This window comes from Belonocnema kinseyi, chromosome 2, assembly GCF_010883055.1.
Source record: "Belonocnema kinseyi isolate 2016_QV_RU_SX_M_011 chromosome 2, B_treatae_v1, whole genome shotgun sequence".
NCBI lineage: Eukaryota > Metazoa > Arthropoda > Insecta > Hymenoptera > Cynipidae > Belonocnema > Belonocnema kinseyi.
In genome coordinates, this window is record NC_046658.1 from 74444505 (window position 1) to 74467997 (window position 23493).

General features: G+C 31.6%; 1 protein-coding gene across 4 annotated transcripts in view; it reads left to right on the forward strand.

Moving 5' to 3' along the window:
- Positions 1-23493, forward strand: part of LOC117168275 (leucine-rich repeat and calponin homology domain-containing protein-like) — a 57098-nt gene that overhangs the window by 24456 nt on the left and 9149 nt on the right. Inside the window, exons 2-13 of one of the 4 annotated variants that reach the window (XM_033353786.1) lie at positions 5501-5645; positions 5973-6205; positions 10598-10734; positions 10814-11029; positions 11274-11438; positions 11862-11983; positions 12124-12264; positions 12444-12832; positions 17453-17604; positions 17687-17824; positions 19959-20036; positions 21434-22759. In XM_033353786.1, coding sequence (XP_033209677.1) covers positions 5501-5645; positions 5973-6205; positions 10598-10734; positions 10814-11029; positions 11274-11438; positions 11862-11983; positions 12124-12264; positions 12444-12832; positions 17453-17604; positions 17687-17824; positions 19959-20036; positions 21434-21667 — 2150 coding nt within the window. In that variant the 3' untranslated portion in view covers positions 21668-22759. Of the gene's footprint in view, positions 1-5500; positions 5646-5972; positions 6206-10597; positions 10735-10813; positions 11030-11228; positions 11439-11861; positions 11984-12123; positions 12265-12443; positions 12833-17452; positions 17605-17686; positions 17825-19958; positions 20037-21433; positions 22760-23493 lie in introns of those variants that run through there. The other 3 variants (XM_033353785.1, XM_033353787.1, XM_033353788.1) reach the window with 3 other exon arrangements.

A 23493-nucleotide genomic window follows, 5' to 3' on the forward strand; every position in this document is an offset into this window, starting at 1 on the left:
TTTCGAAAACTGATTTTCAAGCCATCAGGGGCCAACTCGAGCGGCCTGAAGCGGCCAGGCAAATTTTATGCGTGGTTATAGAATCCGGAGTCTCAATTGCGTGGATTTGATGTCTGTGGAAAAGCGTCTTATTTTAGATAATTTATATAGTTTATGGGATGAAAAACTTTCCCATATTCACAGTTGGTGGCACTTCGTCTTGAATGACGATGACTCAGATGGTCAGACAACAAGCGGTTTGTATCATCGGGTCGCAGACAATGTGCTACTCTGTTTGATCGCTCATCTTCGAATCATGTTTATTGCGTGTCAAGCAAACAACGATTTAAGTGTTATTAATCATTAAAATCAGCTTTTGACACTTGTTTCTTCTTCTTGCCTAAAGAGCCATATCGAAGTGGATAAAAATTGAGCAATACTTATTTGGATAGGAAATAGAAGTGAGATTGGGAAGAGCAACTAAAACTTAGGTTCATTTGGAAACAAAAAAGCTACTTGAAAAAATCTCTTGCAATATAAAATTAGAATTATTTAACAAAACTCTTTTGTGCATAGTTCTAATGTGCAGCTCGTTTCACTAATCAGAGGAAATCGGATTATGTCACCCGCATGTTTCGAGTCTCCCCAGCATAATCCAGGTGTAATGAACTGAAACTGAATTAGAGCAAAAATAGGTCGTTAGACTAATTTTTAAAACGATTTTTGCATAATGAATCCTGCAAATAATGAGCTGAGTCATAACAACATTTCTCAACATTTAATGTAAAAAATCATTGGATTCGCTGTGCTAAAACTATCAAATGAATTACTACATCTTGACTAATGATCTATTGAAAATCTACTGTCGATGGAGACAATAAATTATATTAGAAATAGTGATGCAATAGGGTGATGTCAGGTTTATTCCTAGGTTTATTCATTAATTCTCTGAGAACTGCAGTAAATAATAAATTTACAGGGACAATAGATTTTATGAGTTATTTATATGTCGTCACTGTTTAGATCAGTATTTCAGCACTAAAACTATATCGTTAATTTTCTATAAAAATTATTATTTTTATTAGAACAAATAATTTGAAAATAAATTTGAAACAGTCATTTGAATTCTAATTATACGGCGCTCCCGTAATCAGCCTTGACATTCTCGACACGCTTGGGTGCAACCATGTGAACTCTTTCTTTCTTTACCTTTTTGCAATTTAAGTGTTTAGCTTTGCAAATGACGAAAGTGTCTGCCAATTAGGATAAAGAGGTTCATCTACATTAAACTTACATTTTAAATTATAATCCTTTAGGTTATGGTAAGTCTGGGAGATTTCATGTTTTCAGTTTTGAATTTCAAATTTTCATTTTGAATTTTGAATTCTCAATCTCAATTCAAATTGAACGCTTTCATGTCAAAACTATCTCAAAGCTTTCTATCGTACTTGGTTTTCCTGAAGTTATCACCGTCATACTAATAACGTTTGATTTTTTTTTTTAAATAAGTGTATCATATTCTTCTGTCTTCATAAGCATGACACTAATGTAATTCAAGATATATGCAATATATTCTTTCATACATTTCAGGGAATTTGTATCCATTTACATTCACATTTTGACACCAGTTGAAATCCGGATTGTCATACAGAAACTAAACACCTAGAATTGTAAAGTTGACAAAAAATATGTTAATTTGTCCACTTGTAGGGCATATATTTAATATATGTAATTGATTTCTATAAAGCTACCCACTATTCAAATATTTCTGGCGTTTATAAGGACCAAAATCTCAATTTAAAAAAGTGAGGACTAACTTCAGCCTTCTCACTCAAAAAAATTAATCCTTGTAGGGTTCTGAGTAGATTAAGCATAGTTCTAGAGTTTATGATGCGCTTTTCGCAAATTGTTCGGGGAAGCGAAATTTAAATTATTTTGACGTAATCCTTTAGTTTCAAAATAGTTATATGTGATTTTACTTAACCTTTACAATTTATTAGAAATAACACGATGACATTGCAAAATGTTGCTACTATATAAATCAGGATTAAAATTATTACAATTTATTTTATTATTGTGGTACTAATAATGAGTTCAGTTGAAACTGTAAACAAAATAAATTATATAATTCAATTCGGAAAACTAGTTGATGCATAAATGATAACATTTGGAAATGTACTATACAAAAGTGTGAAGTCCTTACATTTATCTGCCTGAGAAAATGTTCAAATGAAACGGTTATGGTAATATTTCTGTCCATGCATTAAGTAATAACGTCCATTCTTGGACAATGTTATTCCATCTTGTGAAAATTGAATTTCAATTTGGTGTACGGTTCCCATTACTTCGAGATTCGATGCATCTTATGCATGCAAGTCTCGCACAGAGTCCATGTCCGGACCGGAAGTGGCCAACGATGCCTCCGCCGGCTGTACAAAAGCGGTGAACCCTCCGGCATCTGCCATCGTCGGTAGCAGCCAAGACATTCGTGGTTCAAGGCCAAGTCGACGGGAACGTTTTCGCGTCGTGTCTGGTATTTCTTCGGTTTTCTTTTCATCGTCATGTGGTGGTGAAAGTCAATTACAAGAGTTGGATGTCGCATTCAGACGACTGGTTGAACAAGTACCTTTTTATTATAGGTCTGGAGTTCTTCGCTCATATTATCCCACACGCTAACGCTTTGTCATCCTCACCAGCTCACGTGTTGGGAATAAAATTTCAATTTCGATAGGATCCATTCTAAATGAAGATAGCTACTTTCCTCGTATCAATAACAGTTGCCTGAAACCTCGCCTGAACCTATAATCTGTAAATAATTACTAAGTTGTTCTTTTTATTGGTGCTGATAATTGATTATTCCATTGAAATATTTATGTCTTTATAGAAGCAGAGTTAAATCTGAAGCAAATTGTAAATCTTCCATGATAATAGATAATAATAGAAAGGAATGTACAACGTGAAAAAAGTAAAGAACCCTGAAATTAAAAACTTGAAGCCGTGAAGAGTACGAATCGCATGCAGGATGCGCGATTGAAGTCTACTGCAAAGTGCATGAAGCACCTTACGTGAGAGGCAGGAATATCCCTTCCCCCATGGCAATATTTTCAATGGGGAAGTTATCGATCCTAAAGCCTCCACTACCTCGTCGAGTCTACCCTTACATATGGGCTCTCGTAAGCCCGTCGATAGCGGAAAAAGATAATGTAAAACCTTCCACTCGTGTCACGCTCTGTTTACACTTGCCTATGATACCACTGTTTAGTTAGTTTCGTTTATAGATGGGCGGGAAGCTTGTATCCTTTTATGTTTGGTTGTTACTAAAGCACTATAGTATACACACTCAGTTTAAGCTAATATGTTTTGAAGAGCGGATCACGTGGGCAGTCAATTATTATTTTATGAACTAACTTCATTTGCTAACACATGGTGATTAAATTTATATTCTGTTTCTGAGTGAGAAATGGAAGATTGTAAGAGGCGTATTTTAGGCTTGGCATAAGTAATTCGCCGGCCTAAATACAGTAATTTTAAAAAGTGGACAAGAAATTCACGACTTTATGCGAAGACACACCTAGTGACTAAGGAATACTCGGTTACCAACAAAGAAACGTGAAAATGACCGTAACCGTAAGACTGGGTGTATTTGCTTTGATAAAAGCATGAAACCTTGGCTACAGACTGCCAAACACAGCGTATTGAAACTAAATAACATCAGACACAGACTGTTGTCCCAGTGATCACTTAGTTAGAAAAACATGCAGAATTTACCAGTTCCGTTTGAAAGTTCTTTCGTTGCTTTAACATTATTAAAAATATTAAAGGACTTTATTACCATCCAATTCTGGAATCTGGATTTAGTTAAGGTTTTTCATTGATAAGAAATAATGCGACTATGGTAGGAAAAATTCACGAGTAAATCGTATCGATCCTGTGAGACCTCGACCTTGGTCTTTGACGGTCGACCCCCGCAATTCCTGGGACATCGACCCTAAAGCTTTCTGAAAAGTTCTGTACCTAGTCTAGTCGGGGTTCAGTTAGGACTACTGGTTCTCGGACGTATATCAAAGGCTCGATATTGTATCCTAGTGGGGCGGAAGTTTTGCATCAGGTATATTTATAGAATGCCAAGTAAAGGTTGCAATGCTTTTTATCCTCAATACGTAAATTTACCTCAAACGATTGATTACTGACCCCTGTCACATTATAGGTAATACGTTCAAATATAGCACTCCTTAAGATGGTAATGCATATGAGGTAGGGATTTGTTGACACATATCAGGCATGTACGGTCAACAACCTAGGGTTAGTGAACAGACCGGAAAAAAGACGAAGTTGAACTTTTTATGAAATGTTTTGGAGTTCCTTTTCAACTGTTCATATCAAAGAATCGCACTATTTTAATGAAACTTGGCAAATCTTGAAAATCGTAACAAATGTAGTTCTAGTCTGTCATTTCTCTATTAGGAAATTCAAGGCCATGGCAATTGAGCCTTATTGTATAGCGCATAACATGCACCATACTTGCAATGCGTGACTTTTTGCTTGTTCATCACGCAGAAAAATTCAAATGTAGCCATTCTATTATGAAAAAAGAGTGGCCTACTTTAACTTCAAAATCTGTAACTAATAACTATCACAAGATTTAAAGGACTTATTTTACATTTATACAAACTGGGATTAAAGAACTGTGACATTCGTGTAGACTTAAAAGTTATGCGCACTTTCATTCTTATCCTCTCTTAAATTTTAATAATGAAAGTCCTAAAATAAATATAACAAGAGTAATCGTTTAACTCCAGAAACTGGGTATCACAGCCTCTGAAGCAAAATTTACTTTCGCTTTTCTCGCTCGAAGCCAAAGGGAGAAGCGGAACTTCCTGTTGACTCTGCGATTGGCAATTTCCGCGAAAAGAACATCTTGATCACAATTTCTAAGATAGGATCTAGGGGTGGATACAGGATAGCTAATACTCAACAGGTAATTCGAGGAAATTTTGGTAGGCTCGTTTTCACTTCTTTTCTTTTATTTTGGTTGTTGTGAAGTAAGATTCTCGAGACTTCCTGTTCCAGGACGTTGGCCGGGGACTTCGTTATTGATCAGTAACTTCAAAGCCGGGAAGAGCCGAACCACCCTTGTGTCCTGACTGTTGGGACTGCACGCACGTGGCCAACTCACCCCATTCATAACGACCCCCAGCAACTTCGCGAAACACCCTAATCGGCATACAGCTGTTGCTATGGGCGAAATATCGGTTTCGTGTTCATCTGAAGGGACAGGTTCCTTACTTCACACCCTTTTAACGAATTCACAACGTATAACAGTAGTTAAAACTGAAATTTCAGCCTGAAGTTGTACATGGAAGTAAAGAATCTAAAAAATATGATTCACTTCATATGACGGCGTAGCGTAGAAATAGAGGATGATTGAATAATGAAGTGATAGTGTCGGAAGAATTAATTGATATTTAGTGCAATTTTGTAATGATTGATTAAAACATATTTGCCTATTTCATTGTTCCAGACCTTTCCAAAAATCGCTTCTGTGAATTACCGGAGGAAGTCACGGAGTTTCCTTTTCTGGAGAAACTACACCTCTATCACAATGCCATAAGAGTAATACCTGACACTGTTGTGATGCTCCAGTCACTAAACTACCTCGACCTCAGGTAAGTTGTCATTTAATAATGATCATTTATTTACATTTGTACGATTTCAGGGCACACATTTCACTTCCTTCTTTACCCCGTTTTCTTTGAAATCTCAAAAATTATCTATAAAAGACCCAAAACCGATAATTCTGACCACTTTTCCCCTTTATTGCACAACGTTTCTATTTATTTTTTGAAAATCATCATCAGAAATTTCAGACAGTAAAAAACAAGATGCTTTCAAAGAGATTCTCTTTGATAATATACATATTTCAAGTAAAGTATCCCAAAGCATTGAATGATTGATATTTACTATTTATTATACATACAATCACTTTTTTTCAGCCGTAATCAACTAACGGCACTACCACGAGAAATTTGTAGACTACCACTTCAGATATTATTAGTAGCCTACAACAGATTGACTTCCTTGCCAGATGAATTAGGCAGAATGCAAGGCTTGGCTGAATTGGATGCTGGATGTAATGAGATTACGACCCTGCCTCCTCGAATAGGTGACCTTCCTCGCCTAAGGTCTCTCGACCTTAGGAGTAATCTTTTGGTGCACCTACCCATAGGTAAATTATACGAAATCAGTTTTATATTTAAATATATGTTCTGTAGGGTAAGAGCACCAATTCTTGGCAGCTTTCTCTAATTTCTTAGATAATATTTTCATATTATTTATATTATCATTTCATAATAATTTTTTGTTGTCATTTTTACCGCAATTAATTAATTTATAGTATTATTCCTAGATATAGTGCATATATTAATTTTTTAGTGCAATAAAATATTTAACAAAAATAAAGTAATTTTGGTTATTGGCATGCCAACAATTGGGCTATAAGGTGATAAGAATTGATGATTTTACCCTAATTAGTCCTGGAGCGCCACACTTGTTGAAATTCTTTCAAAAGCTGGGTTTTTTTCAATTTCAAAGATAGGCATTTATTAAATAATTATTTAGTTGACTTCTATCTGTGAGATTCTTGCATTAAATACACGTAAGACTTATTATTAAAACAGTATCAAATCTCGTCTTAGGAATCGTACTTAACTTACGTAACAGCTCGAGAGGGGGGGGGGGGGTCGAGACAATTCGTTACGGTAGGGGGACAGGGTCCTTCACTCGTGTGTAATTTTTGTAAATTTTCAAAAAAAATTTCCCTGAACATTATCTTTTTAGGTATAGATTTTATTATTTGGTTGAAAATTTGACAATTTTTTTAAAAAGATATCCTTTTTGCTTTCAAATTTAACTGTTTTGTTGAAAATTCTACTTTTTGGGTTACAAATTCAGCTCTTTTTGTAGAACATCAACCTTTTGTTTAAAATTCGTATTTCGTTGATGATAAGTCAACTGAAATCTTTTTTTCATGAAAACTTATTTTTTCTGAATATTGGTCTTTTTGTTTTAAAATTTCACCGTTTTCAGTATAAATATTGTATCTTTATTTAAAAAATTCATATTTTTTGTTGAAAATTTAACTTTTTCCTAGAAAATTTACTTTTTGTTCGTAATTCCTATATTTTTTGTTGAAAAGTCAATTCAAATCTTTTGGGAAGAGAATTCAATTTTTTTTTTTGTAGAAAATTTGTCTTTTTGATTTAAAAATTCACCTGTTTTAGCAGAAATGACATCTTTCTTGGATAAAAATTTGACTGTTCGGTCGAAAATTCATCCTGTTTTTTGAAAGTTTATCTTTTTGATTTTAAAAATTTACCTGCTTTAGTGGAAAGTAGATGCTTTTGCAGGGTGGCCACGTTTCAGGGAAATAAGGGAAGTCATAGAAATGTCAGGAAAAAAAGTTTTATATCAGGAAAATGAAGCTGTCAGAGAAAATAAAAATTATTATCTTTTTTTTATAATATTTTGGAAGCACTTCCTAATATCCACATTAATATCTTTTCAATGTACATTCTTTAAAAATAGAATTCGATTTTTAGTTTTTTATTTGTAATTATTTATTGTTATTTATTCATATACTCACAAAAGATTTTTTGCTCTTAGATTTGAAAAAAAACAGGACGGCACTAGCTGGACGTCAACTCAGCGGCGCCCTCTAAAAAAATCATTAAATTAAAAAAAAATTACTTGGTTAGATTTTTATGCTATTTTTTGCTTTAAAATGTGCTGTGAATCGCTTTTGTAACATCAACCCTTTATTTTTTTAAATTACCCCCTGTACTGAAAAAAGTATTTAAAAAATGACTAGGATAGATTTTTTTCTAGGTTTTTGCTTTCCAATGTGATATGAAACACTTTTGTAAAATCAACCCTTATTTGAAAAGCAACCCCCTGTGCTGCAAAAACGTATTTTAGAAAATAACTGAGGAACAAATGATTCTTTACGCCTATTCGTTACAAAAACAACCCCCATATTTGTATCCGCATGCAAACTTGCAGACTGATGCCAAAAATTGTATATATTAACTGTTGGAATTTTTGTGCTCTTAATTTTTGTACTATTTCTTCGTTTTTCAATGGCATATAACCCTCGTTATGTATAAGCTGAAATTGCAATATCTTTTATCAAAATTATTTTCCAGTCTATGTGTGTATATTCAAAAAATATAATTTTCTTTTTTCGATACATCTTTTAATGCCTTCAAAAAATTTCCAGCACAAAAAATTTTAAACGAGAAAAATCCATTTTCATAATCTCAATTTTCAGAATGATTGAAAATTTTTTGAGAGAGGACTTTTTCTAAAATAATGTTTTCAAATAGTTATAACCTATGAGAACAATTTGCCCAAATCACATTTGAAAAAAAATTGATCACGTTCTGTGAATTAATAAAATATTTTTTGGTTGAAAAAATCCTTGTTTTTGACTGACAATTCAATTTTTCGTAAAAACTTGTTTTTCGTTAAAAAATCATGTTTTGGTCTTAAAATCAACTGGAATCTTTTTCGAATGAAAATTGAACTTTTTTTTTTAATTAGAAAAAAATAATTAATATGTTTCAAGAGAAATTGCATCTTTTTTGGATAAAAATGCAAATATTTGGTAGAGAATTCAGCAATTTTGTTAAAAGGTTAGACTTTATGGGTGAAAATTTCTCTTTTTGGATTAAAAATTTAAGTTTTCTCGTAGAAATTTATTTTTTTTTTCGAAAATTCATATTTTAACTGTGAAAAGTTAATTGAAATCTTTCATAACAGAAAATTTAACTATTTTTCTCAAAATGTGTCTATTTAAATAAAAAACTCGTTTGTTATATCATTTTTATGAGAATACAACTTTTTAGGTGTTGAATGATTTGATTGAATCACTTTGTATAGCTATTTCGTTAAAAAACGATCTTTTTTAATTGATAATTCAACTAATTGTGTAAAATTTAAACTACAATGCTAAAAAAAATTGTATTGAAGTCTTATGTGTTTGATTGAAAATTTAACTGTTTAGTCAAATAGCCTTTTTTTGGTTTAAAAGTTTTTTTTTAACTGAAGATATAACATTCATTTTTTTAAGATTAATCTTTTTATGTGAAAATATTACTTTTTTGGTAGAACAATAATTTTCTTGGTTTGAAATTTCATTTTTGTTAGGTAGAAATTCATCAGTTTCGTGATAAATTAATTTTTTGCTGAAGTCATATTTGGTTTGAAAATTCAGTTTTTGTAGAGAAAATTCATCTTGTGGAAATGTAAAGTATCAAACTTTTTTCTTGAGCCGAAAATTCAACTATCATGTTCAAAATTTTATTATTTTGTTGAAAATTCAACTAGTTAGATATTTTTTTGTTTAAAATAAATTGATAAATTTGATGACTTAAAATTTACATCTGAAAAACTGTTTTAGGCCGTTCATAAAAGGTTCCGTGTTAAAAATATTACAAAGTTAAAATTCCGGTATTTGAATAATTATGATCAAGGAAAATGAAAAATTAGTAAAAAAAAAATTTATGGAATTTTGAAAATGAGTACGGCCCCTTAGTGAAACCTTATCTTTACCTAACAGTATGTTGAAAAAGTACATAACTTACTCAAATTTAAAAAAAAATTAGATTACAATAAAGTTGATAATAATGATAAAATAACTTAATGATACAAATTCTGAACGAAACAATGGGAAAGGAAAGTAATTTTAAACGTTTTAATTAAGTTACCTAAAAGTTCATATTTTACATATGATTTTTTCTTCTTTCATTTAACCCTCATTAAATTTTAATATTCGGGAGTAAACATGCTGAAATGAAATAATCAACGTATCCCATTTCACAGATTTTGAGTAAGCTAATAAGTACTGTTCACGGACAATTAATTGCAAATGAAAAGCTGAGTCTTTTATTGCTTGGGGAGTTAAAACACACGAGCAATTTAGTCGAACATCATTTTTCCCTTACACTTGGAGAAACATTTTACAATAATTGAGATTTTGTAAGCGGCTTCTTCTATAGGCAGGAATTTCGTAATTATAAGATATAAATGAAGGGTTGCAGTACATAACTAGAATCATATAACATAACTAATATGAGGTTGACTAAAAAAGGTTAACCAATTCCGAGTAAATCATTCAAGAAAAGTGGAGGTTCAAAATTCATGGTTTTTGAAAATAACAAAAAGAAAAGGTTATATGTTTTTTTAATAAATAACTGAATTTGATTGGTACTTTGGTGTTGAATAAAGTTGCAAATAGTTTAATTCAAGGACATTTTCTTCGAAAAAAGTATTTTATTTATTTTTATAAAAAGGTAAGATGTTAGGCTATAAAAAAAATGATGGGAGACAAATACAGAGTCACTTATCTGGCTTTGAATTACCAATCTTTTTATTACTATATTAAAAATCAGCTTTTGAAAAAATCCTTTGATCACAATATGTATTTGATTTTTGAAGAATTCTTAATGCAAAAAGCCATTATCTCGTTATTAAAATTTCCACTTTAAAACTATCTTCTGAATCAAAAATAGATCTCTTCAATTTAAATCTGACTAATCATAAAACGGTATTATTTGTTTAGAACTTACGTACCTGAAGCTTGTGAAGCTAGACATTAGTTGTAACCGGATATCCGTGCTTCCGAACGAGCTGAGGAAGATGAAGAGTCTCTTCGACCTGAAGTTGTCAGACAATCCCTTAACTTCGCCACCTGCCTCGGTACGAGTTCTCACCATCGAAAGTAAAAACCAATCTCCCCATCCCTTAAAACCTGAACTAATCTTCGACATGATTTTAGTTGTGCATTCGCGGGCGAACACACATCTTCAAATACCTTGAGAGACAGGCGGCGAAACACGAGAGGGCCAGAGGAGGAAGACTAAGAAGAGGACCTCTAGATTCTCGAGGACATACAACACTGGACACAAGGTCACACAGGCGTCACAACGTCGACAGTGGTTACAGCACAAGCGATGGAGTCGATAAGCGCTGGTCGCAAGAAATTCATAGTGCGGTTAGTTTTTTCATCTTAACGGTCTCTCTTCTTTTTCTCTTTCGAGCACTGTCCTGGCTGGCGAGCTTTGTCATCAGAGCAGGTGTCGATAACGCGGACTCTTACGATTCTTTCTGAAGTCTGTTGTTCACAGCATTCTGCAAATAAATTTAGTCGTAGAATATCCTAAAGACATCCTTTGCTTTCCCCAATCCACCAGGAATTTCGTTCCTTTAACCATTCGTTCCGGACAAATCGTCTGCAGGTTGATGGTGGCGAGGGTCGAGGTGGCACCTGGCGACAAGAATGCTCTCCGCTTTCCATCACTCTTCCACACGAGGCTGCCGCCAATGGAGTCTGCAGTGGAAATTCCACGCCTAGTACGATTTCGCCTGGAGAAAATACATCTTTGGAAGATGAACTTGGCAAGGTAAAGTCGGGTTTCAGGCCGATATTTCGTATGTCATAATTACCGTGCAGCCAGAATGCAACTATTTAGAATCACTTGTAATCAGAGACTGATAGCAATTTAAAATCGTCTCAAGTCTAAACAATCAATAGAGCTCAAATTCGTTGAATGAGATTCATGCAACCTTCGGTTTAGTCTATACTTAGGTGCTGAGTAAGCGAGCTCAGTGATGATATTGGGGCGAACGTTTAACTTTTCAAACCGTCACTGGCTGGCTTTCAAAATTTAAAAAGTGACCTTGACCTACAAATACAGTTTAGCATCATAATATCACATTCCACATCCTAACGAAAGAATGAACGACATTATCGAGCAGTAGATAAGGAATTATACGGAAAAACACCTGTGAGCTAAATTCGTTTTAACTTTGAATTTCGTTTCCAGGCGATGATTCTTCACGACGAATTGGAGAAAAGGAGACTGGAAAGAAGTACCTCTGAAAATGGAGCCGATGCGAGGAGACCAATGATTCCAAATCCCAATCAAAACTCCATCACACCTCCTGCGTGAGTAGAAAACAAAACTAGCTTTCGCACCCAAATCACATCCTTCGTTTTCTGAACTGTTTCGAATTTAAAGTCATGTGATCCCCGTGATGAATATCCTCTGCATGCACGCATGAGTGTTATTGTGCTTCTTTTTACAGCCACTTGGAGAGCACTATGTTGAATCAATCACAGTCAGTTGCAACGATGCAGTCTGTGCAGCCTCTTCAGGCCACAAATCACTCAATGTCGCACGTAAATGGAGATGAGAAAAAACCCTTGAATCATACACAAACCTACAGGTAAGTCTCAGCCATCTGAGCAGTTTAACGCGATACAATTGTGGCCGGATTTTGTCTTTTTTTTCTTCATCCTGCTTGCTTTTCATTTACATCGCGTGGATAGATGCAGTGAAATGTTAACATATACGCGTGGGAGCTTAGAACGGATTTTCAGATGAATTTCTAATTGGTTTTTTTAGGGAATACAAAGAGGCTTTGAGACAGCAGAGGGTAAATGAGGGACCTAGTGTTTATAGGCCTCGAGAGCAAGTAACTCCACCTGGAAACGATACTAACAACGAAACTGACTCGAACGGCGAGGGTGCGCTAACTGGTAAACAAATATTCAACGAAGAAAACGCGAACAAGCGGCCGGTGCAGAAGGTTACGCCATCTCGGATTAGTTTTCCGAATGCACCGGTTATCAATGGCAGCAACAACGAATATAATAATAAAAACGGAAAGTTTGCAGAGCAGTCGTATAAGAAACCATCGTCGCCAATTAAAACTTCATCTAGTATACTTTCTAGTAATTACAGTCCAGGACATGTGCCAAGGCTAGTAAAGACAACGGTAGGATTTGTCGAAGGTAAATCTTTATGCAATATATATAAAATAACTAGTATTTACAGGATGGCCCTTGGATCGGGAAACCGGGAATTGCTCATTAATTTATCTCCTGACCGGACATTTTTTACTTTTTATTCTACTTTTACAAATATAAAGAATACTTCTCCAAGCACTTTCAATGCTGCTTCATATCATGAAATAATGTGATTGAGCGACACACTTTTAATTTAAAATGGTTAAATTTAGAAGACATATTGTGGTCAGGGAATTTTTATATACCTGGAAATGTTAGGTAATTTTTTCTAGAGCGTACTTAATTTTTTTGAAGTTGTAATATTAAACTGAACAAGAGGTTCTTCTGTTTGAAATACATATTTTTCAAATGAAAGTTCAACTATTCTGTTTTTAGTTGAAAATTGATCGGTTCTAGTTGAAAATTCAAGTTTTTTGTTGAAAATCTGTTCTTTTTAGTTGAATTCCATTATTTTTTATTAAAAATTTTCATCTTCTTGGGTTGAAATAACAAATAATGCATTTTTTGTTTCGAATACATCTCTTTTGAATGAAGATTTATTTACTTGTTGACAGTTGCTCTTTTCTTAAAAATGAATTTGCCGTTGATAAAGATTCATCATTTCAATTGAAAATTCATCTTCATGGTTAAAAAATAAGCTATTTTGTTAAAAATTCGTTTTTTGGCCTTTTCTTTTTTTGTTGTTGAAAATTAATTTTTTTACTGAAAATATTAATATTTGGTTAAAAAATGTCTTTAGTTGAAAATTTGGACATTTTTGATAGAAATCAACCTTCTGGGCTAAAACTTAATCTTTTGTTGGAAATTTAAGGATTCTAGTTACAAGCTCATAATTCTAGTTGAAAATTCATGTTTTTGGTTTGAATGAAACTATTCAATTGAAAGATTCACCATTTTAGTTGGAAATGGATTTTTTAACTGAAAATTGAACTCCTGAATTCTTGTTTGACAATTTATCTTTTTAATTTAATATTCATGTATTTTCTTTAAAATTCGGCTTCTTTGGTAAAAATGAATCTTTTATTGCATTTTTAGTTGAGAATTGATCTTTTTAGTTTAAAATTCAACTATTTGGATGAAAATAAGACTACTTGATTCAAAATTTAACTCTTTTCTCAAAAAATTATCTTTTGTTTAAAATCCATCTATTCCAGATGAATATTCATCATTTTAGATGGAAATTCATTAGTTTAGATGAAAATTCAATTATTTGTTTTAAAATTGGTATTTTTTAGTCAAAAATTCATCTATTTTTTAATATTCGTCTTTCTCTGTAGAAAATTAATCTTCCTGTTTGAAAAGTTAATCGTCTTGTGTGAAGATTTATTATTTTGCGTAAAAATGTAAGTTGCATTTTAATATTCATCGTTTTTGTTGAAAATTCATCTTTTTTGTTGCAAATAGAACTACTTGGTTAAAAGTTAAATTAAATTTGTTTTGAAAATTAATCTGTTTTTTTTTTCTCGTAGAGAAATATATTTTTTTAACTGAAAATTTATTTATTCTATTTTTGATTGAAAACTGATATTCTTCTGTAGAAATTTCAACTTATCTGCTTTAGAATTAACGCATTTATTCGGAAAATTTTTCTTTATGGTTGAAAATTTAACTGTTTGGTTAACAATTCAGCCATCTTTTGAAAATTTCGATAATTTTACTTGAAAATTTAGGATTTTAAAGTTGTTTAAATTTAATTTAATATAGTGTCAACATTATTTTACCTAAATATGCACTAAATTTTACGTATAAGTTGACAAAATAAAAATGTATTTGCATTTTTATTAAAATCCATGAACTTTAGAGACAAATTCAAGAAATGATTAATTATGTTTTAGCATTATTTCATTATTTATTTAATCTATCGTGCTAAAATATTTAAGAATATCTTGTAATATTAATTAAATTTCTAAAAACTAAAAAGAACATTATTTGTAATAAACTCACGAAAAATGATACCTGGAAAAAACATGGAATTGTGAGGGATTTTTTTCTAGGATTTCAGTGGACATCCTGTATTGTAAAATAGTTTAATTACAAAGCTTGAAAAGCAGGATTTTAGTTTTTGATTGATTATTTGGAGTCATCAAAAGTTGATAATTTTAAAATATACCATTTTAAATGTTTAATAATCGCTGTGGGGATTGTATTGGCCCTTAAAAATAAATTTTACATCAACAATTTCTGCAAAATTTAAATGTTTACTTTAAACATTCCAGTGGGTCACATTCATTTTTTTAAAGAATTTAAGATTAAATACTTTTGAATTATAGTGTACAAAACTGTATTTTATATTTTATTTTATGTCGAAACGCGATAAATTATATAATTTCATATCTGCAGTATTTGCAATTCAGCAATTTTTATTATAAAGATTTTGGATTCAAGTTTTCTAAATTGAAAGCATTAATAGTTTAAATATTTGTTATTTATATCGTGGCAATTTCAATCATTTTAAATTAAAATGTTAGAAATTAAACAGATTCAAATTGAAAACTTGAATAGTTGAGCAATTTCGAGTTTGAAGGTTTCAATATTTAAAAAATTAAGTTTTGTTTTTAATATTTTAAAATTTAACCTTTTGAAATTTTAAAAACTTATAATTATGGAATTTTAATTTTCAAGTCTTTAAAACTGAATAATTTAAAATTTAAAGCGTTTAAAATAGAAGAACTTTGAATTAGAAACGAAAGCCTTTTAATACTCCTAATATTATTATTTCAAATTGTTCGAAATTGAATAATTTTAGATATAAATTTTTATAATTGGACAATTTTAAAATAAGAGCGGTTGGATTTGAAAAAATTTTGAATTTGAACGTTTCCAATTGGCATTCTTCATAGTTCAATAATTTAAAATTGAAGACTCTACAAATTTTATAATTTTATTTTGATACCAAATTGGTGGGTTTTCACTCTTTATTCGTTAAAATGTGCATAATTTCCAACTGAAAGCCTAAGTTAAATAATTGAATTGAAAGTCTTAATAGCTGAACATACGACCGTGCTTCTTTTAAAATTTGTCCAATTTTTATTTTTCTAAATATAAACAGTACAAGAGATGTGTTCTGATGTTTCAATTTTGAATACTCAGCTTGAATTTGAATTGATTTTCTGTTTCCATATCTCGAAAAAACTATGAATACATCAAATGCGAAATTGTTTTGTTTTGAGAGTTTGAATTTGAAAGTTTAAATTACTGGGGATAATGTTTGAAAACTCGGGAGAAAACCAAAAATTTATTTTCGAGTCTTGAACAGGGTGGCTGGTTAATCGGTAGATAACCGAGAAATGTCATTAGATTTATTTTTTGGACCGGGAATTGTACCAGTTTCCTTTATCTTCCATTCCTCTCCTACATCCTTCCCATACATGCTCCCATGTTTCCTCCTCCCATTCACATATTCTACACTTTCTGTTCTCTTCTTTTTCCCAGTACATCCCCTCCCTTACCATGTTTCCCAATCTGAATCTTGCTATTCTGGTCCACCTTTTCTCTTCCCATCCCTCTTCTAAATACGTTGGCCCTCCTTCCTTTTTTATCATCTTATACCATTTATTGTATTTTGATTCCTCAATCACCCCCCCCCCCTCCATCTTTATATTAATTGTCTTTCCCTCTCCCTTTTTTCCAGTTCTCCATAGTTTACTCCAGTCCCGTCTTCTATTTCTCTATCATTAAAGAACTCCCTCCGTTCTTCTTCCCATCTCGTTAATTCGATCACCCTCCCTCTCCTCACTTCTACCTCCATCAAACTCTTTCTCGCCAACTCTCTTCCCTTTCCCTCCCTCAGCTTCGGTCTCAAATTTCCATGCCCTCTTTCCCGCTCTAATACTTAACTTATCCCTTTGCGCTTCTTCTCTCACCATGTATCCTGGCGTCCTCCAGTCTGCCCCTAGTGTCCACCTTATATATCTTTCTTCTAAACTCTCAATATCTTTCCTTTCTTTCCATTCCCATATCTCCCATATAATACTGGCCATACCAGCGTATCAAATAACCACATTCTCCTCCAATTTTTTTTAACCTTTTTCCTATTCCCCATATCTGTTTCATTACCCCTGCTGCTTTTCTGATCCTTTCTCTTATATGAGCTGTATGATCTCTATTCGCTTGCAAGATATATCCCAAATATTTATACTCTTTTACTTCTTCTAACTTTATTCCCTTCCATCTCCCAGTCCATTCTTTCTTTCCCCCACCCCTTTTTTTCTAAACCTCATTATCTTTGTCTTTTCTACATTTATAACCTGGATTTATATTAAACTGCGATTAATATAAAATTGTTCAGTTATAAAGTGTTAGTAGTTTTCATTTTACCCATGTAAATTAATGACCATTTTATTAGAAACATTTTCAATTAAAAACCTTTTAAACTTAATTTTTAAAAGCTTAAAATTCAAGAGTTCCACTTTTGAGTGCTCTATTTTTCAGATCAGTTATTAATTTAAACGAAACTATTTTTAGTTTGAGAGTTCGAAGTTTTTAATTTCATTCACCGTGCCTATTTTTTCGAATAAAATGACCACCCTGCTTGAGTGTCCATCCTATATTCAGTTAAAATCTACCAGTATGAATTTGATGGTCTATTAATCTGGCATTTTCCAGGTAACAACGGGGCGAATGCAAATGGTGGAAGTCCGAAATCTGCAAGGTCCGTTACGTGGAATAGCAACATGCCTGAAAAATATTCTTTCACGATGAGAAGGGAATTTGAGCGTGCCAAGGAAGAAGCAGATCTGATAGAGCAACTTAGAAATGTAAGTTGTGGACGTAATTATGATTTTATACTGAACAAGTTAGATATTAAAAAATCTGTAAAATAAAAATTTCACATTTCAGCATATCGAAACGAGGCTAAAAATGGCATTGCCCGAAGACCTCGCACCTGCCCTGACTGATGGAGTTGTTCTTTGCCATTTGGCAAATCATGTTCGGCCTCGATCAGTCGCCAGTATTCACGTTCCTTCCCCTGCAGTAGTAAGTATTTTGATTCTTCAGTCAGGATGTCTACCCGACCTGGAAAACCTGGAATTGTCAGTTAATTTTTTTCAAAGTCGGGAAACCAATTGCAATATAAAATTGAATAAGAATTATTTTTTATTTGTAAAAGTAGCTTTATTAAGGTTTTTAACTAAAAATTTAACTATTCTAGTTTTGTTTGGAAATTTATCGTTTTAGTTGAAAATTCAAGTATCTGCTTCTAAATTCATGTCGTTTGTTGAAAATTCTTTCCTTTTGATGGAAAGTTAATATTCTTGATTAAACGTTCATTCTTTTGCTTTAAAATTCCACAGTTTGTTTGCAATTTTTTATCTCTCTTGACTGAAAAATCTTTCTTAGTTGAAAATTTAAATCGTGTTGAAAACGTGTGTTTTTCGTTTTATTCAAATTTTTTGATTGAATATCAAAATATTTTTTGGTTGAAATATCAACTACTACATATTTTATTTATAATTTATCTTTTTGGGTATGAAAATTTAATTGTTTTAAATATTAAAATCATTTGGTGAAAATTATATATTTTTTTCGTTTAAGGTTCATAATTTTAATTGAAAATTCATAACTTTGATTGAAAAATGAACTATTTTATTTAAAAAAATTTTTTGTTGCTAAAAATTTATTTTTTTAACTGAAAATGTAACTATTCCAGTTAAAAATTAACTATTTTGATGAAAATATGTTGTTTTTTTTTTAATAAAAATGAATTTTTAATTGAAAATGTAACTATTCAATTTTTGGTTGAAAACTTTTCTCTTTTAGTCGAAAATTCGTCTCATTTGATTGAAAATTAATCTTGAATGTTGTTCTTTTAAACTGAAAATTTAACTATTGAAGTTTTGGTTGACAATTTATGTTTTTTAGTTAATAATGCTGTCATTTTTTTGGTAAAAATTTATTTCCTTGGTTCAAAATGATTGTTTTTTGTTGCTGAAAATTCATCTTTCTAGTTAGAAATTTATCACTTTGGTTGAAAGTTATTATTATTTTTATTTTTTAATGAAAATTTAACTGTTCTATGTTTGGTTAAAAACTAATCTTTTTTAGATAAAAATTCAACTGTTTGGTTAAAAATTTGTCTTTTTTAGTTGAACATTTTTCCGTTTTTTGATCAAAATTCATTTTCTTCGTTCAAAATTCATTTTTTTTGTACCTGAAAAATTTTTTACTTTAGAATTTATCTTTTTGGCTTAAAATTCAAATATCATATGTTTAGAAATGGGTTTTTCTTAGTTGAAAATTGAACTATTTCACTGTAAATTCATGTGTTTTGTTGAAAAATTGTATTTTTTGGTAGAAAATTAATCTTCGGGTTTGAAAATTCATTTTCTTAAATAAAATTATTCGGTTGAAAGTTAAGTCCTTTTGGTATTTTTTTTAAATTTCGTCTATTCCAGTATTTTGGTAAAAAATTAACCTGCTCATTTGAAAAATTCATTTTTTTTTAAATAAAATTATTCAGTTGACAGTTAACCCCTTTTGCTATTTTTTTATTTCGTCTCTTCCAGTTGTAGATTCATCGTTCTAGTTAAAAATTCATCACGTTGGTTGAAAAGTATTATTTTTTTGTTGTTTGACAAAAAACGATTTTTTTTTTCAAATTAAAATTTAACTGTTCTATTTTTTGGTTGAAAAATAATCTTTCTTAGATGAAAATTCAACTATTTGGTTAAAAATTTATCTTTTTTAGTTGAAAATTCAACTATTTGGTTAAAAATTCATCTATCTTGTAAAACACTCAATATTTGAAAGTTGAAAATAAAAATGTATTTGAATTATTGTTTAAATTCGTGGAATCAGGGAAATATAATTTGTCAATGTTTTATAAATTAAAAATATTAATTGAATCCTAAAAACTGAAAAAAAAACATTATTTACAATAAACTCGTGAAACTGTATGCATATTTCTGAGTCGATTGTTTTAAAAAATCCGAAATATCTTAATGGCTCCGTACTATGAAAACTTATATCTGGAAAAAATGTAGATACCTGGACAAAATCTGAGATTGTCGGGCAATTTCTTTCCAGGATTTGAGTAGACTCCCTGTCAGTTGACTTAACGGTCGCCCAACTTCGAACCTAAAATAATAAAAACTCTACCGTCTATTTTTAGCCAAAGCTCACTATGGCGAGATGCAGGAGGAATGTCGACAATTTCTTGGAAGCGTGTAGAAAGATTGGAGTTGATGAGGTAAGCCGAACAATTTGATTTTTCTATCATCGTGGCTCCTTTCCTTTGCTCAGGTGTAATTATTATGCATGAAACATCAGTGTCAGAGGTTTAACTCTTAAATGTACGCAATGAATTATTATTTGCACAAAATAATAAAAATATGAAGAGAAGGAAGAATAAAACGTTCCGGAAAGGTTTTCTAATTTTCTTTAAACATATCGTTTTTATTTAAATGAGGTTATTTGTATCAAGTAAAATTATAATAGATGTTCATGTGTACATTCAAAAGTTCGACATCAGGCTTGGCAATAAGAATATGAGAGTTGAAAATATAAGATGGTTTGAACAAATAATTTTTCCATGAATTAATTATGACAATTTACTCTCAGATTTTTAATTTTCAATCCCGTCATCATCACATGTCACACATTTGCAAGAAGGTTTTACTGTACATGCACAATTTAAAAATATCCACTATCGATAATGAAAAAAACACCCTCTTTATAAAATTGCACTTAACCATTGCTTAAAGTGCACTTGTAGAAATTATCGGTTTCTGAAATGAGGTAAGTCCTTTAAAAATAATCAATTTTTACCGAGAATTATATTTTTCTCGAAAATTTTTCGTTCGCTATCAAATTCTTCATTAAAGACGAAATAAACATATCAAGGGAAATGGTTTTTGTGTCGTTCATGCGCATTATATTAATCTGTGTGCAACAACTAGTTGTATTTTATGTTAATTTCTGTACCCAAATACATCGGCAAGTTTGCCAACAACTACTAGTCAGTCCCTACTCATCGTTCACTGAAAAAAAAATGAAATGTAACTAATTTCTTGGCCAAAACCAGGCAATATTCATCTCAATGTGTTTTTTGAAGGGAAATTATCTGTGGTTAAAGGGTCGATCATGTAAATAATCAGTGAGCTTTAGTTGCATGCGCCTAGAAGAATTCGCTTTTGTGTTTCATTGCTTTCTTTTGGGACTTCCTGAGTCTTACTCAACTATATTTTACATCTCCTTACGTTACTACTAGTCATCTTGTAAATATTTCATTCCAAATGACTTTCACATGCAAGGTTAAAACCAATATTTCCTGCACATAATCACAAAATTATATTGGTTTTAAGCTCCAATCCAAATAATAATGTAGTAAATTAAAAAATCATCTTATAGTGGAAAGAATTTTTTGAACATTGTACACAATATATTATTATGAGCTATATTATTATTAGAAACAGTTTTTCTTTTCTTTCAAGATCTTGTTTTAAAAAGGACAATACATGTAAAAGTTTTGTGGAAATTTATTGAATAGAGAGGGTCGACACCAAAAATGTGTCTTAATATCTATAGGGATGATTTTAAGAAAAATAACGTAGAATTGGGACTGAGTAGTATCGTTGTTGGTTGCAGGAGATGTTATTGGACGCGGATGCAATCATGGACGTGGGTTACATGGACGCGTACGGGCTGGAGGCTCTGGGCCGACTAGTTTCAGCTCTTCTTCTTCTCCGCGAAGAAGAAGGCATCGAAAATTCAGCCGCAGGTTCATCCCCTGTGATTCAGGACCGTGTCTTATCCGTGACGCTTTTTGCTACGTTCTTATCTGTCTTGGTTCTGCTCTATATTTTCCCCGTCCCCGATTAAAGAGCTTGCAGAAACCGATAGAGCTGAAATTGCAGGCTGAAAGCAAATCGAAGCAAGCCAATTCAATATCCACCACCGTAAACCGGGGCAACTGGTACAAAGGTTGACATTGTTATTATTTTTGCGTCATGCTTTTGGTTTTACGTCAGCTTACGGATTTCTTAAGTGCAAGTATTAAAAATGGGGTCTTTTGATTCTTAAAAATGCCTTTCAAGTATTTCTTTCAACACTTTGAACATTCCTGGGTAGCTTTAGAGAAGGGCATTTTATTTTTTCGATTTTCATAGACTCTTTTATGATAAAACCAGTGTGGCCTCAGTTTACGGTAAGAAATTAGTGCATATCTGATACTTTAAATTAATATACTTCATGATTTTCGAAATGACTGACTTCAGTTCTGGAGCGATAGAACTTAGGTGAAAGCATTTAGTACGAGCGGAACCTTTTAATTTCAGTGTACGTCGATTATGCAATTGCATGTTGCAAATTCATGCAAACGATTATACCCCTCGATTTTATATGATTGCAGGGATCACAGACTGTCCACTTTTTTTACTCCTTAAATTAAATAATCCCCTAAAATACGTAAAGTCGAAAATTTCCACGCTTCTTCCCATTTTTTGAAAAGACATTTTCAACGATATTCTTTTTAATAATATCGATTCCAAGTACCTGAATTATTGCGAAGAAATGGTTAACGACTTAGTGGAAAAACTAAATCCGAAAAATAAATCAATTCTCTCATTAGAAATTAGAAACTCCTAACTCTCAAAACTTGATTTCTTGAAATTTGAGTATTATAAAAATGCATTTCTCTAAAAAACATCAAGAAAGTCGTAACTGTTAGAGGAAAGAAACAGAAAAGTAGGATGGTTTCCAGTAATGTTTTGTTTTTTGAATTGTTTAATGCTAGCTTACTTACAAAAATTACATAAAACCTTTCAGGATTCTGTACTGTACACAAGACAAAAGTGGGCAAGAATAAGGAATAAAATATATCTTCAGATAAAAATACATTGCAAAATTTTTAATGACGAGCATTTTTTAATTCTATTGTTTATCGATTTTTCAATCTTTGATCTTCCAAAATTTTGTTCTCGTGTATTTTTATCAGTAGAAAATTTGGAAGGTAGTTAATAATTTTTTCAAAGCTAGCTAAAAAGAATGTTTAAAATACAAAAATGACTGTATAGTTTTTTATTTCGTAAAAACTCTTCTTTTGTACCTAAAATTAAACTACTGAATGGTTATGATCCCTGCAATTCAGACTATCTCAGAACGATTTAAGGTTGTACGTACTTAATATAAGAGAATTAAGGTGGACAGAAAATACTAGGGTGGTTTTGAAAAATAGTTTTTTGTTTTATTTTTCTTCGTAACTGATTTTTTTCTTTTCGTGAGAAAGTATAATTTTTACCCGATCACTATTTTTATTTTAGAAAAAAACAATGTATTCTTTTTTAAACCGGAAGTGTACGCAATTTTCCGATGTACAGTGTTTGTAGAATTTAGTTTTAAGATCAATTTTTTAAAATCATCATATTTATTATAAATTCTCCGCTACGGTACATCGACATGCTTAAAAGATTTAAATATTAGTATTTATTTATCGAGGAGGTTACCATTTTTACGGTCGATTTTATCACGTTTTTTAAATAGTTTCGTTTTGGAAAGAAACCGTCACAATTTTTAAAACGGTGCTTTAGTCAATGGTTGTTCAATGTAATTTTGAAATATCAGGGTCCATGGCTGCAGCTTGATATATTGCTATACTTATTTCACTTGAACTACAGCTGCTGGGCATTTGATAGTTTATAAGACGAATT